The sequence below is a fragment of the Formica exsecta genome, unplaced genomic scaffold (genome assembly GCF_003651465.1).
Source record: "Formica exsecta isolate Colony F162 unplaced genomic scaffold, ASM365146v1 scaffold59, whole genome shotgun sequence".
In the NCBI taxonomy this organism is placed as follows: domain Eukaryota; kingdom Metazoa; phylum Arthropoda; class Insecta; order Hymenoptera; family Formicidae; genus Formica; species Formica exsecta.
Window position 1 is genome coordinate 834312 of NW_021853174.1, and position 16319 is coordinate 850630.

Consider the following 16319-nt stretch of genomic DNA (forward strand, 5'->3'; position numbering starts at 1 on the left):
CTGCTGAAGCAGTCATGTATTTTCATCCAGCTTGGGTGTCTCTCACACAAAGACTGGCTTTGGCGGGACAGCTAATGGGTGTGTACCATTTCCTAGCAACATCGTTTTCAGCACCACGCTCTATCACATTGCAAGGTGGAAAGTTTGTGTTGAAGAAATTTGGGCAATATGTGCTGGTGAGTATATTTTGCTACAGAATATTAAATTTCTATTGAAAAATCTGTTATTTTCTCATAAATTGTTTATGCTGGTTTGCTTTAGGCAGTGGGGACTGATAGAAACATACATGATTGGATACTTGAGAGACGTGCCAACACTCTGGAATCATTGTTGAAATTTTTTCACTGCGATCTCGTAAAGATACTAGAATCCCTCAATAATGATCGCAACAGATTCACTGAAAAGTTGTATCAAATGTTTGAGACATATCTGCCAATTCTTCAACACAGTGCCAATTTATTTTCCAGCATTCCTGTAATTAAACTTCCAAAGGTTAGTGCAGACGATATAAAGTAGTACAACAAAAGTAGTATACAAAAGTGTGAACATAAAAATAAGTATAAATTTATATATATATGTATATATTATGTTTCACATAGAGTGCTAGCAACATATTTCTGGAAGGGATGCAAATGTTGCAACATTATCAAGAGATAAACGGCGTTTTGGGAGGAGCATTATTCTATAATAACAAGTAATGAAACATACATTTATATAAGTTAAATTTGCACAGATATTGTCTTTAAATATTAATGTTAACTATTATTATGTATTTAAAATATTGCCAATTGTTATTTATTAATTATTTGCTTTATCTTCTTTAATTTACCTTATTCATATTTTTTTTCTTTCAGGATAGTCTCAACACAACTAGGAGCAGACTTAACAAAACAAATTGTCATAACTGATCCTTATAGGATAAAGGTACTTTCCATTATTAATTAAATTTATCTGAATATAAATGTAATTGATCGAATAGAATGATAATTTTGCGCATATTAGCTTTTATCATTATCGAACTTACCAAGAAAAAACACCAAATTTTTAAAGGCTCCTGCGGAAAGGATATCTACAGAATTTCATTTGCCGATCGGTGTTCAATTGTTACAAGTGTACATAGAGCGAAAGCAGTTTGCGAAACTAATGCAAGAGGCGAATAACGAGCGATATTATAATTCATGTTTGGACACCATGACTAAGAAGATATTGCATAGAAAGGTAAGTAGATGTAACAGCAAGACAAATGCATAAAATTTAATTAGATATCATGGTTTTTTGATTAAAGCGATGTAATCGTCACTTTATGAATGCTCAATTCGATGAATTTTCAGAACGTGTCTAAGAGCGGCCTCAAGGAACCGCTCATCATGTCCGCCATGAAGCGGGATACTTCGCGAATATTCACCGTCCCCGAGGAAGGCGAGCTAGATCCCGCGAATTATCCGCCGGCGCTGCAATACGTGTCATCGGTACCGCTTGCGATCAATCATGAATCGCCGATCAGACGCAAGCAAGAGATCAAACCAGAGCGTCCCAAGATTAGCGGTACCGTTGTCAATCCGCTCACGCCCAGCGTCTGCGCGACGCCGTTAAAGGATGTAGATCGAGTGTTGCACGGAAATGCCATGCTCATCTGCTCATCCGAGAGCGGCGGCGAGACTGACGAACATCGAAGCTCGTCGAAAAGCAACGACGACGATGATATTCCTGATGTCGTCAAAGAAGCGCTCAGGTACATGTTTATTTCTATACCATCTTTAGAAATTTCTATTTTTATAGAACGGGAATTTATGCGTTTTGAAAACACTGGAAAGCTTTAAAAAATATCCGATTTTAGATAGTAATTCAATTTTTATCGTATAACAGATGCAAACGTCTGAATAAACTGAAAAACGCTACCTCGAAGAAAAAACTGATGAAGAGAAAGGATCCCGACCGGAAGAGTATAAGTTTGCCGGACCTGACATCATCAGTTAAACCGCGCTTGAATAGTATTCCTAGAACTTATCGACCGGAGCTGGACAAAATGTAATTGAATAATAGTCTGAATGCTATATACAACTTTTACTATTTATTTTCTTTTTTTATTAAATTCTATTACTATAACAGATTGTGCAAATTCAACGAAGCTTCACCGGATGACTGCGATCCGAATTCACCCCGGCGGAAGCTCACCGGAAACGATAAGCGATACTCGCGCACCATAACTGATCCCTGTTATCCCGTCTTTCGATGCGACGGTCTCCCGGTATCGCAATCATTGTACGAGCAATACATCGCTTCGCACTGCGAGGAACTGCGCGATGACGGTGGAGACAATGGTATTCACGGGCGTTGCAATGACAATGACAATCTGCAATCGAGGAATCTATCGAGCAACTTGATGAGCGCAAAATTGTCGATAAATAGCAGCTCGAGCTCGATCACAAGAGATGCTGGCGAAGGTACGTGATTTTAATTGCAAAGATTAAAGTATTTCGAAGATTTAAAGTATTTCGAAAAAACTATAAAAGATTTAAAAAAAAATAATACATCGAGTAGAAAAATCTTCAACGTAATTAATAATTCAAACATGTTTATTTTAAATGTAAATGTTTAGAACGCAAACCTGGCTATGACAAAAGCAAACAGGAGACATACAAGAGATCGATGAGTCTACCGCTGAAGCCGCTCAACGTTGTCGCCGAGGTGCAAAACGGCGACGATCGGCGAAAATCGACGTCAGAATGTGGCGGCAACTCGTATGATTTCCCGCAGAGGCGGAAGCTGGACGGTCTACAATTAACACCGCTGATGTCGAAGCTGAGCTTGTTGGCAGACGAACGAACCAGCGGCTTTTGCAGTCGCGATACCACGCCAAGCGAATTTCGCGATCTTTCCGGATTTTCTGGCGGTGCAGCCACAACTATCACCACAACAACGACAATGAATCATTTGATGAGACAGAAACTGGAATCGGTCGAAAAGGAGGCCAGCGAGGGCGAAGATGAGCTGGACGAGGACTGGGTCAACAAGGACGATCCTGCCGTCTGCCTCGAGAAGACCGAACTTTTCCTATGTGGCTATCAAAATATGGTGTTGGTGCTATTAATGGAAAATGGTACTGCGAACAATCCGGATTTAATACATGCTTTGGTAAGTGTGAAAATTGCACATATTACGAAATTTATTAGATTTAGGGATGAAAAACCTGAATTGGCACTTTCTTAAAGAGTAAAGCAATAAAGATGAAAATATGTGAAAAGAATACTTTTAATAAATAATAATATAATAGAAATAAAATTTATAATAACAAAATAATAAAATATGAGAAACAAACGCGCTTCAAATGTTCTCTCACTTACATCGATATTATATATATATATATATATATATATAAATATATAAAGATATGACTGTAAGAATAATAAATCGTTTGATACAGTGGCATACCTGCGTGAGCACATTGGGTAAGCTCGAATTGCGGTTGCAGCAGTGTCTGGAACCATTGCCATCAACAGAAAACAAGGAACTGTACAGTATTCTAAATGTAAACCCACAATGGGACACGGTGCAACGTTCCGGACTCTGGGGCGTTACCGAGTTGGACATCGTGTCTTGTCTCCATGACAGATTTATGCAAGCGAGTAATTTGACGGACATCATCGTCAGGTAATCATATATGGCATCAAATTTTCGCGAATAAAAATAGACCAAATTTAATTTTTTTTTATTTTACATTATCTAATTCATATTAGATTTTCAAGACATTCATCTTTGATATATCCGTCTTTTTTCGATTCATGAATCAGTTCTAGTTGTGTGAAATGTTCTTGTAAAACAAATGTCTTTTAATAAGGTTTTACGAAATATTAGCTAATTTTTTTGAAATAATAAATTTATAAATCAAAAATTTAATAATTCATATATATATAGTTTGGTAGCAAGTGAACATATTAAAAAAGTCTATGACTGTAGAGGGAGATTGTATTTACCATAATCTAATTATGGAATGCTTCGTGATTAAGAAAAAATATATTTATTGAACAGAACGGAGGATATGGTGGTTTACGGTAATCAGTGTGGAGGAATGGAAGTGTTTTACCAGCAAGCGGTAGCGCCGAGCGCTTTTGCGGTTCTTCCGACCCCGGCGGATTTGATGGGAATCGTGGCACTCAAGGCAAGACGCCGATTAGAAAGAGATCACGGGATCGTGCTACTGTAAATCCAAGAACGTATATCGCTTCCCCTTTTTAGGAAAAGTGAGAAAAGTAATACACATACACACACACACTCGCATTTACAATTTCGCTTATTTGTCCTCTGCACAGAAAACGATGAGTTCAAATCCAGTTCGTATTCTGTACAAAGCAAAAAGAATCGAAGACATTCCGTCAGTCAAATCAAGGTGAGATAATATTTCAACAGGATATGCTGAACATTTTTCTACTAATATTTTTGTATAATCTGTGATTTTCCAACGTATCAAATATGTAATTCCAAGAAAATTGGCTATGAGAGGAAGAGAATAATCGAAGAAGTTTTTTTATATCGCTGCAATGTACTTATAGTATTCCTGTCATGTACTGCACGAGTCGAGAAATTTTCTACGATAGTAATAATTGTCGACCATCCAATTTGTATTTTACCATTTCATTAATTGTGCAGATATAGCGAATGTTATTTGTATTATATATGTTATTGTATATAAGATGTCTTCTATATAAGATGAATCAACGGGCAGTATAGATGCACAGCGTTATCGCTGTTAAAACTGGAAGGCAATTTTTAATACTTTTTTTTATTAACGAATATGCATTCTGAGAGATTTTAATAGCTATATAAATCATTAAAAAACAAAAGTTTCTCAGAATCAGAGAATTAGAGTAAAAAGCTTTAGAAATAAAGATAAATAATATTATATTATCATATGATTCAATTCCAAGTTTTACTTCGCAAGAAATAACGCTTTATATATATATATATATCTTCATTGTCCATCAATTCTCGAACATCTTATATATAATTGATTCATTGTACATATCTGTATGCATAATAAGCCATTAAGTTATTTGCACTTTAATCGATAAGTGTCCAGTTTTGCTAGAGCGCAAATAGAGTTGAAAATATATCTGCGAGAGGAGAAAGACGGAGGTCAGTATTCAGTTAACACGCTGCGTCCAGTATTTATAGTCGTCCGAACTGCTTCTGTAGATAGAAAAAAAAAAAAACAATAGTAATATTTATAAAACTCGTCAGAATCGTCTGAATTGGCAATGTCAATTTTAAATTGTAATGTAAGAATATTTTATGCATTTTTTTTTTTTCCGCGATGTTATCGGCGTCTCGATGCTAAATCCGTTTTCGTCTCGCGATATTTGGATAAAAATTCATGATCTCGCGCAATAATCATCCGCGAAACGAGTTTTTAACAACAATGATATGCGAATAATGCGCTATGTCCAAATTTTTATATTGCGGTTTAAACATTATGTTAATATATTGCATTTTTAGCGAGCAAAGTTGCAAATCGCATGCGTCACCGCATGCATTCCACGGTGATCTTATCTTTATATTTGATAGTTTTCCTTGTCTTTTATTTGAGAGAGGAAAACTATAATAAAGCGATTCATCGTTTTTCAAGTCTTTTTCCTAAATTTATATTTTCCATTGCATCCTATAATCCTTCATACAATAATGTTATTAGTTTGACATTATTAATGTACATATGTTACTAAAGTTATATTGAGCTCTATATATATAATACACACACACACATATATATATATATATATATATATATATATATATATATATATATATATATATTGTAATGTAATGCATAACGTAGATAACGTAAAATTGGAAAAAATATAGAATTATAATTATTTTTAAATTTTATATTTATAATTTAATTTATGTAATATTGATCGTACAAAATTTATCTAGATTTTAATGACATTTATAACATAAACGCTATATTTACCGTAATCATCGCGTTAATATAATGCATCATTGAAGTTTATAACGTAAACAGCAGAAAAGATATATTCCGATCTAATATTACGTAGTACAAATGCATAAATGCATTAGAAGGTGTGTACACGGAAAGACTGCATTCTAATGACAGACGGCATAAATATGTTTGTGATGTGTAGAGAAAGATATATCACACGGAAAAATTATTTCAATATGCTTAAGGTAACAAGTATTAACTATGGAATTTGAATTTTTTTCAAATTCTTCGAAACAGACGATATCGAGGAATTAAAAAAAAAATGCATTATAGTATTTTTTATGTAAATATACAGGAAATCAATGCTTCCTTTAATCTGTTTTATATATCCATCTTTAAAGTTATAGTGCAATGTTGTTTGAAATTTCACGTTTCTCTCTTTCCGTTTCCGCAAATTTATCTTAACGTGAAAAATCCTGAATTATTTTATCAAAATCGGGATATATTTCTACTAATATTTGATTAGTCGAAACATGTTTATCTTACAAGAGCGTTTCGTAAAAATGAAACTTTCGTTATTCATATGCAACGACGCAATACCATTAGACTTTCAAAAAACCTGTTTACATGTCCTAGGATTCTTAATCGGAAAACTATGATCAGCGTCATTAGGAAGGCGAGCCCACTTAGCGCGCACGAATATCATTCGAGTGTATGTCGCAGTTTTATGACACACTCAATTAAAAAAAAAAAAAAAAACCTGTTATCGTCGCTGATCTGATTTATGGACCAGAAAGAACTTGGAGCAAACAAGCCTCCGCTATAGACCAATCGCGTGACAACGCGGGTTCTGCCGTTCGTCCACAGGTCCGATATTTAAAGCGGAACTCGATACGCGGCCCGCGATAATCACGGAATCACCGTCACCATCAGGAGATTCCTTTTACCGTTTTCCTCGATTTCAAGAAGACATCATGGTAAGATCAGAAGAATTATTTTTTTCAACTTCATTTATAATTATTGTGATTAAATAAAATGTACAATTTTGATTGTTCGATACATGTAATTGTATAATAATTATGTACTTATACGAAGAGATAAACATTTCTGATCCTCTATTCTATGATATACTTTGAAGAAAAATAAATTATAATTATTATATTTTTCTTCTAAAATCGTTATTTGTTTAATATTTATATGTTCACATCTCTTGTGCTTGTTTCCAGACTACCTATATCGATAAAGGTCCTCAGGTAAGCTTATAAGAAAATGTCGCCTCGTTTGAAATTCTGTTACGTATATGTGACGCGAGGTCTGTATTTTTCAGCCCGTTGGAGGAAAGTTCCTCAGTTTCGACCACATAAGATTCTGGGTCGGAAATGCAAAGCAGGTAGATTCTCATATATAAGATATATCTTGATATATATAAGAAATAGGTGCTATAAGAACAAAAAGATTCAGGCTCCGAAAATATAACAAAAATTCATATAGATGTACATTCAATAAAATTTTTTCCCGAGTTAAGGCTGGTTTATGCAGGCCGTAACTGTTAATTTGTAGCATTGTAATCCTAGTGTTAAACTTTAACGGTTCCGGCATAAATTAACAGTTACGGCCTGCATAATTCAGCCTTTACAGCTCCTCCCTTTTGAATTTCATCTATATATCATACTAGACATACGAATGCTTACACGAATTTTTTCTTATTGTTTTCTTGCCATCGATCCATCTCTACGGTATTTCTCACATATCAAGAAACTGAAAAAAAAGTTTCGTATAAAATACATTATAATAATTATATATATATTATACGTACACAATAGATTATATACATACAAATTGTCCATTGCTTACAGGCCGCCAGTTTCTATCGATGCAGGATGGGATTCGAACCGTTGGGATATCGTGGCTTGGAAACTGGTTCCAGACAAACAGCGACGCACGTCGTGAAACAGAACAAAGTGAGTAACTTTAAATGCAAACAAAAAAATAGAGTATAATCTTAGCATTCAACAAGTTTACCTTATTTTAATGATTTATGACTTATTTAAGGGACAAGTGTTCCGTTCGAAACGTTAATCTCTTCCGGCGCATAGAGTCTTCTAATCACTCAAATCGTATTCGTAGATCGTATTCGTGTTCGAGTCTCCGTACGAGCCTAACAATGAAGAAATGTCGAAACATCTCTCCCGACACGGGGATGGCGTGCGGGATGTGGCGTTCAGCGTCGAAGACATCGACACGATTGTGAAGGTAAAAGATTAAAATAAAATTTTCTCTGTGTGAGCAGAATTTTCATATTGTAAGATAAAATACTTCTTTCTGGAATTGGAAAAAATCGAGAAGTAAAAAAAAAACGTCACTTTAATCCTACCAAACAAAATTATTGTTATAGTTATTTTTAGCATATTTTATATAATTATCTTTCTCTTTTAATCGCCTTATCAATTAATATTGTATAGGTAGCCAAAGGGAAAGGCGCGAAAATAGTGCGCGATATATGGGAGGAAAGTGACGAGTACGGCACCGTGAGGATGGTTACTATTAGAACCGTAAGTGTTAAAAAAAATGTGTGTAATACTATTAAAGAACCATATACATTTTCTACATGTTCATTGATTCGATTCATCATTTTTATCACAGTACGGCGACACGCTCCACACGCTCATCGACAGGACAAAGTACAGGGGCTTCTTTCTGCCGGGTTTTGTGAGGACATCGGAAGATGTTCTTCTCAAACAATTGTACGTATGCAAAAGCGCAAAATCTGGCATAGAAATAAAACTAGAATTATACCACTTTATAAAAGATTCCAGAATATTTTAATAATAATATAGTTCACATAAAACAAAATTTCAAAGAATATCTCTTTTATTATATGTTCCAAGATATATCTGCGATATATTCTAGGAGTAATCTTTGCAATATACAAATGTAATATTTATAAAACATATTTATAAAACATGAACATGTTTATTCTCTAAATTATATCGACACATTTCTATCAATAACCGTAGGCCACAGACACATTTGAATTTTGTGGACCACGTGGTGGGTAATCAGCCCGACGAACAGATGGAACCCATTGCGAAATGGTATGCAAATGTATTTACTTTTAAACGTGTAAACACATTTATGCTAACAAGAAGTCATAACTCAGCACATAATCCTTTTTATTTTAGATAATAGTGATCATTAAAATATATTAATATAGTGAAATAATATACGTGATAGAATGCGTAAGATTTGTGATAAAATTCTCTAGATTTCATGAAAATCGTGTAAATCCTTTCAAAAGTAAAAAAAAATATCTTGTTTAGCTAAAAATAAAATATCAAATTAAACAATAAAGACTTTCTTTCTCTCTTTCTTTCTTAGGTACGAAGATTGTTTGCAGTTTCACAGATTCTGGTCGGTGGACGATACACAGCTGCACACGGAATATTCCGCGCTGCGATCTATTGTAATGACAAATTGGGAAGAGACGGTAAAGATGCCGATCAACGAGCCCGCTCCCGGAAAAAAACGCTCTCAGATCCAGGAGTACGTCGAATATTACGGCGGCGCCGGTGTACAGCACATAGCCCTTAACACGAGCGACATTATTACAGCAGTAAGTAATTGTTCTAAAAAAAAAAAAAATCCGCAAAAAAATCTCACCTATGCGCGTTTTGTGCGTAACGCGCATAAGCGAGATGAAATTGTGCAATACAGACCATGTTTATAAATATACTGGCAGTAAAGAAAATCTGTAATATACGTGACGTGAACTATAGATTTTTACTAGAAGTGTATGTCGGAATATAGCCATATATATAAGCAATTTAAAAAAAAAAAAAAAAAAAAAAATTTATTGCAGCTTATATTATTATATTGTTACATATTACTACGTTTTGCACAATTAAAAATTATATATATATAATTTTTATTAATAACAATAAATTTTTACCAATAATCGATCTTTTTCTTTATTGGATTAAGATATTTTCTAAAAAGATATGTCGCAGTTTATCACTTCATTTTGCAGATAACGAATCTGCGTGCCAGAGGAATGGAGTTTCTTAATGTGCCCGACAGTTATTACGAAATGCTCAGAAATCGTCTGGAAACCAGTGGCACGAAAATCGTTGAAGACTTGAGTATACTGCAGGTACTTTTATTGATAGTGGACTGAAACTGATACATTAAGTCGCAACGTGTTCTATTAATTCCATTATCGCTTTGCAGAAATTGAAGATACTAATCGATTACGACGAAAACGGCTATCTTCTACAAATATTCACGAAAAATATGCAAGACCGGCCGACGCTGTTCGTAGAAGTCATACAGAGGCGCAATCACAACGTATGTATCGAGAAAGATATGTAAAGCACCTAATATTTTACGTCTCTGAATCTATAAAACTTTTTGTATAATATCTACATTTGGAAGAAATTGGTTAATATTTAAATAATTGAAAATTCATTGTATTATTACTCCGTTTTAGGGTTTTGGCGCTGGCAACTTCCAAGCATTGTTTGAAGCTATCGAATTGGAGCAGGCGAAACGTGGAAATTTATAGAATATTAATATTATTAATATATTTGTGTAGAATTATATATATAATATTATAAAACCTTTATTTCTCTCTTTCAGCAAGTAATACTAGAAATGGGCGAAAAAATGAGTATTTTCGGTACTTAATTATATAGCTACTCTTATAATTTTCTATAATGAAATATCACATTAAAAATGTATTATGCTAATTCTCCGCTTCAAAATTCATTCGGCACGGTCACATCACCTAAATATCCTACTGCGTATCATCAATGATAATAATTCGCACACATCACAATAAAGCTGTGTGTTTTGTCGTGATCGACAAAAATGTCAAGGTTTTACTTTTTCGCGTTTGTGGAATAGATAATCAATTTGTCCGATTAATTCCGTACTCTTGTATATTTAATGGCCAACATTTTTGTATTACAAAAATACACAGCATTAAATGTAAAATATGTTACAATACATTTTGAAGCGTAGTAATGCAAATATATTACCTGCCGTCAAAAATTAAACTCTCTCGATCAATGAGATATCTATGCGTATGTATGTATGTATATGTGTTGTGTATGTATGCGTGTTGTGCTATTATATATAACTAAGAAATATAAATTTGTTTTTTGAGACAACGTACTCTCTTATAAAGAAAAGCGATGCAATTATTTAAACTGTGTGTTATCTGGATGTTTCCTGATTTCTGTTCTTTTCTGGGTTTTTTTTGTGGCCAAGATATATGCGGAAAGATATTCTTCATATAAAACTCGCGATATTATCTAAAAAGAATGGGGATAGGTATGTGATCGTGATGATAGAGGGTTATCGATGAGATTAGGTGGCTCACTTATTAGCTCGCGATCTCCAGGATCTCCGTCGCTCGGCAATCCGCCTGTCGATCACACACTTGTCGCGGAAACCAGCCCGATCATCCTCGTTCATGCCGAATCATGAATGCCAAGGCGAAACATATCGTGCTGACAATAGTATGAATTTCCCATCGGCTTCAACACAAAACATTGTGAGAAGGCGTGCGGTGGATCCTCGTCTGCCTGTAATTAAAAACGTAAATTTTTATATTATTTTATATATACATATAAAGATAAATATTGCGAAACATATAATGATAAAATAATATTAATGTTAATGCTGATTAGTTCTTTTTGCAGTAATATTAAATACAATATAATTGAGTTAAAGATGTAAAAATAACGTAGATCTTCAAATATTAATATGTAAATTATTGCAGTCCAGTCATTGCAGTTCCAATTTGTTCAGCAATTTAATCTTATACTATGTTAAGCCATCTTCTTTCTAACAGTTAGATTAGTGGTCTCAGATCTATACAATTGCGAATAAATAAAAGAGCCAGCTTGTGGTCTATAGGTCACATATCTGAGATCTCCAAAAATTAAATAGACATTTTTCATGCAAATCTATACACTTTTTGAAGCACACAAAAAAAAAAAAAAANNNAAAATAAAATCGTGTAGTGTTATTATATAACGTAATTATTTTAGATTGAATAATGTATTATTTTTTTAATTAAGAAATATTGATTAAAATTAAGTGCTAGAAAATATAATATCTGTGTCTATTGAAGAATATAAAAGTATGGGAACAACATTAATAAAAAAATTAAAAAACAAAAATTTTATAATTAAAAGTTGTAAAATAAATAAAATTACTTTAGGTTATTACAATTAATAATCGTAACTATGTAATGCAGATTTTTATTACAGTGTAAGGATATCTTATGGACATGATTGCAGCTGCGTGCTAAACCAGGATAAAAGCCATGTATAAGGAACAAGTATAAAATAGTGTAAATAATAAAAAAATTGGTTAGCAGAATGTGTACATCTTAACATTTGCAACAGCAGCCAATTCATGTGTACATAATGCGGAAAAGCAATCTCTGCAAGACGCTTGCGATGGGAAATATCGGGCAAAGCTTGCCTGTCATCGCAATACGCAGAGCAACGGAAGAGATTTTGCGGTACCTGATGCCTAAACCGTGTCGTGTAATGCGAGTCTGAAGATGTCGTGCTGCACGAAAAAGCTGGTACCAATCGGCTTCAGGACAAATGTCTGGATGTACGCATGAGGCTGATCCTCGTCAGTCTGCCCGATCACCAACAATAATCATTGAATATTCTTTGGTAATTTGAAATAACTAAAAATCGCTTATAAAACTCATCTCTTTTTTGTTCTATTTTCAATGTTCCTTTTATCTGCATTTAATATCTATTTATTTATAGGTTGAATCAAAAATCACTGTTTCTTATAGAAGAAAATCCTACAATAACAAATTATATCTAGTACATCAAATTTTCTCTTTTCATAAAATTATATATGTATTAAAATCAAGCTTGCAGAAATATTAAAAATTGAAAACGCACGAGAATTAAATTACTGAACCGATTGGTTTAGACACAAATGTGACATGCCAAAATGTACAAGATTTTAATATGATTTTTTGCAATACTTAATATTTATTCCGTTGCACAAATAATTCTCTGAACTGCAAATACTTTGTTTTGCATCTCTTGCATTGGAGACAATCCTTGATAAGAAATCAAAGAATATTTGCCATTATAATTCTTTTCTCACCTGCAGCCTTCCTAATACATTAATGAGAACTCCGCCATCAAACATAGGTTGCGAATCAATCGCTGTTATTATCCGATTTATTTTTTGAAACGATAAACTCTGGAAAACAAGAAAAATAATTAATATACACTAGGATGATTAAATCAATTTATTTCATTTTGTATAAACTATGTTATATATAATAAGAATGGTGAAATAAAAAGATGGAAGAATTCCAAAATCAAAGTGGAAGGATTGAAAGCATGTATAAATGCAGATATAAGAGCGCAAAGTCTAAAGTATTTAAATTATAATAAGTAACATGTATGTTTTCAGTTTTATATTTACATTCTCTATCTGACTTATCTTCCTATTTTGGTTGGGGAAAGTTCCAAATCTTAATAATATTTTTAACTCAAAACAATATACACAATCTCACTATTTACAAATATATATATATATATAAATTAGTTACAGGGATAAGCTGACTCTCCTATACAAAAAAAAATCAGCAAGTAATCTACATCTGTGGAGCGGGAGAAGAGGTTGGGAGGGGAGAGAGAGAGAGGGGAGAAAATAAAATAATTGCAGATGACAAATAATTGCAGAAGCTCGGATCCCCGATGTAAGAGTGAACTTTATACTCACAGTTAATTTCTCCATAATTTTGATAGCTCCTTGTATCTGCATACCCTCGAACGTCATGAAGGACGTCTCCGTCTGCAAAAGGTTATGTCAGTCAGAGCGAGCGAGAGAGTGGAATATCAGTCGGTGAGCCCGGAACTGGCAGAGATCGGGCCTCCAACTTACGTTGTACATATTTATGAGGTTCGGTCTTTGTGCCGGGTCATCGAAGAGCGCGTAATATTGCTGAACGAAGCCCTTGCCGATCGCCTCGTACGGTATCGCCATGGTTGCGACCAGTGATCGTCTAGCAGAGGAACGAAAATAAAATGTTAAGAACGCCGATTATAACGCGCGGTTTCTTCTTTTTCCTCTTCTTCCTCGCCTGCTCCTCCTCCTCTTCCTCTGCTGATGCGACGTCCTGCCGACTTCGAGATCCTACGATCGTGAAACAGCGCCGTACAACAACCCTCGTGTCGAACGGTGCTCGAACGAGCAGGAAGTCTCTATCTTCGATATATCGAAGAGACCCCGCGAACGGTTCTCGAAGGAAGTTATGTGTATAAAGCCTGTATCAGATTACGCGTTGGTCAAATTTCAATCTTCAATCTCAATCTTCAATGCGTAGTCTGATACGGGCTTATCGGGGGCTATGAATTGAATAAGATTGAGAAATTTTATCAATCAGGATATAGAAATTTTAGCTCCTTTTTGTTTTTTAATTAGTCGAATTCAAATCTTCAATCATTTCAATGATAGATTTTAATTAAGATTAATTATTTAATTATTTAATTACTATTCGTATTTAAGTTGCACTTTCTACACTTTCTGTCCTTTATTCCTTCTTTCCTTGTTGCTCTCTGCAAAGAAAAAAATGCGATCTTTCGCGAAAAATTGCATCGAACATTTTAGTTTTACCGGCCGTTTTACCGTGGCATCGAAAAGTTAATTAGCCATACAGTTCCACCGGCTCTAAAATGAATCCAGTTGGCGCTACTGTACCAGTTAGAAAAAGCGTTTTACGAAAAACGGTGGCATGCCCCCCTTCAGGCTTCTCTCTGTTATTATATTATAATATTACATTTTTAATAGAATTTTATCTAAAATTAGAGAGAGAGAGAGAGATTCATTTTATTTTTTTTCTTTTACTATGCTTTTATGTATATATATATATACATATATGTTCTGTGATAATTCAGTTTTCGAATCGCTCGCCATTTCTTGGATCTTTTCTCGACTCAAAACAAATTCGATTCTGACTAGGATAATCGATACGTTGAAATTATTAGATTCTTATCGATTACATTAAGTTTCTCGATAATATCTTGGTCGATTTTTATTGATCGATGATCTTATTTTTTGAATAAATATAGATTCACGTATCTATTTCTGCACTTGCGCTTCTTTCTTTTAAATCGAATCACAAAACACAATGTACACAGCGTTTTTATATAAGGGTATATATTTAAATTTTTACAACAATTCTCTCTTACTGTCATTTTATCACAGATATTATCACAGATATATATTATTTTTAGATAATAACAATTGTCACTACATTTTAAAATACATCACTCATTCTTTCACGAACCATTCTGTTATGGGAAGTGCTTATCTTTTAATGTTAAAATTATTTAATGAAATATATTTATACTATGTTATCAGCATAATCATTGCAATAATCATTGCGGCAGAGAAATTATTGGTGATGCAGAAATTGCCAACATTGTAAAACAGTTGATCTGATTTGGAAAAATCACATTACATATTTTATTGCCTTCAATACCCGATATGTATATACGTATAATAAAATGCTAGTGTGTATTATTGTATAATAATAAAAATGTATTATTGCATAATAATAAAAATAACTTTATGCGTGCGCGTGTGCGTTACAAAATGTAAAGTAACAGCGAAAGCGATTGTATTCGATACCCGATATACGTAATAAAATGCCTGTGTGTATTATTGTATAATAATAAAAATGATCGTGTGTGTGAGTGTGCACAAAATATAGTATAACAGCGAAAGCGATTGCGTCCGATATCCGGCGATATATGCGTAATAAAATGCCTGTGTGTGTGTGTGTTTACAAAATGTAGTATGACAGCGAAAGCGATTGCGTTCGATATCCGATATATGTATAATATGTAATAAAATGTCTGTGTATTATTGTACATAGTACATATAATAATGAAAAATGACTGCGTGTGACTGTGTGCGCAAAACGAATTAAGTTATTAACAATGCGAGCAATTGCGTCCGATATACCTATTATGTATATATATAAAATAAAAGAATCGATAATAATCTGTAAAATATATTTTGTAATTTTTAAAAATATCTAATAAACTATATTAATAATACAAAACGCATATGTCTTCTTATTGAACATACCCATCCATTCCCACACATCTTATCGTGCCACATACATCTCTTTTTTAATTATATATTTTGATACATTTTTGCCGATTTTTCGTTCTTGGAATTTCTGAAACTGCATTTCTTGGAATTAAGTATCAAAAAAATATAATCAGCAAAGAGATAGCACAAACCATAGTTTTAAGAAGCGCGGGAAATTAAACTTTCGAAATTCGCAAAAGTATCAGGAGAACATGATCAGCAAAGAGGTAGC

At 33.6% G+C, this 16319-nt stretch overlaps 3 protein-coding genes across 7 annotated transcripts; 2 read left to right on the forward strand and 1 right to left on the reverse strand.

Moving 5' to 3' along the window:
• The first annotated feature begins 6 nt into the window (after positions 1 to 6).
• On the forward strand, positions 7 to 5617 carry LOC115242313. 2 transcript variants are annotated; one of them, XM_029818524.1, is made up of 11 exons: positions 7 to 176; positions 262 to 492; positions 600 to 694; positions 855 to 924; positions 1051 to 1218; positions 1332 to 1732; positions 1867 to 2028; positions 2110 to 2444; positions 2600 to 3135; positions 3425 to 3651; positions 4030 to 5617. In XM_029818524.1, exons 1-11 carry the CDS (start codon positions 15 to 17, stop codon positions 4202 to 4204), a joined length of 2562 nt encoding a protein of 853 aa, XP_029674384.1. In that variant the 5' UTR covers positions 7 to 14; the 3' UTR covers positions 4205 to 5617. The 2 variants fall into 2 exon arrangements, with proteins under 2 accessions (XP_029674384.1, XP_029674386.1); XM_029818526.1 differs by having other exon boundaries at positions 3473 to 3651.
• Positions 5618 to 5806: 189 nt separating this feature from the next.
• On the forward strand, positions 5807 to 11129 carry LOC115242298 (4-hydroxyphenylpyruvate dioxygenase). The gene is made up of 12 exons (XM_029818497.1): positions 5807 to 6912; positions 7162 to 7188; positions 7263 to 7325; positions 7792 to 7896; positions 8063 to 8188; positions 8398 to 8487; positions 8579 to 8679; positions 8953 to 9030; positions 9314 to 9548; positions 9963 to 10085; positions 10163 to 10279; positions 10422 to 11129. The coding sequence occupies exons 1-12, from the start codon at positions 6910 to 6912 to the stop codon at positions 10494 to 10496; spliced, it is 1143 nt and encodes a 380-aa protein (XP_029674357.1). The 5' UTR covers positions 5807 to 6909; the 3' UTR covers positions 10497 to 11129.
• Positions 7627 to 14210, reverse strand: LOC115242299 (probable nuclear transport factor 2). Of its 4 annotated transcripts, none has more exons than XR_003885035.1 (6): positions 13871 to 14200; positions 13709 to 13780; positions 13082 to 13180; positions 11316 to 11520; positions 7772 to 7852; positions 7627 to 7693 (listed from the first exon to the last, which is right to left on the reverse strand). XR_003885035.1 is itself a non-coding variant. In XM_029818500.1 (6 exons), exons 2-5 carry the CDS (start codon positions 13970 to 13972, stop codon positions 12479 to 12481), a joined length of 387 nt encoding a protein of 128 aa, XP_029674360.1. In that variant the 5' UTR covers positions 13973 to 13991; positions 14070 to 14210; the 3' UTR covers positions 10876 to 11520; positions 12472 to 12478. The 4 variants fall into 4 exon arrangements, 3 of the variants coding, with proteins under 3 accessions (XP_029674360.1, XP_029674359.1, XP_029674358.1); XM_029818500.1 differs by lacking the exons at positions 7627 to 7693; positions 7772 to 7852 and adding an exon at positions 12472 to 12592 and having other exon boundaries at positions 10876 to 11520; positions 13871 to 13991; positions 14070 to 14210; XM_029818499.1 differs by lacking the exons at positions 7627 to 7693; positions 7772 to 7852 and having other exon boundaries at positions 10876 to 11520; positions 13871 to 13991; positions 14070 to 14208.
• Between the last annotated feature and the right edge of the window lie 2109 nt (positions 14211 to 16319).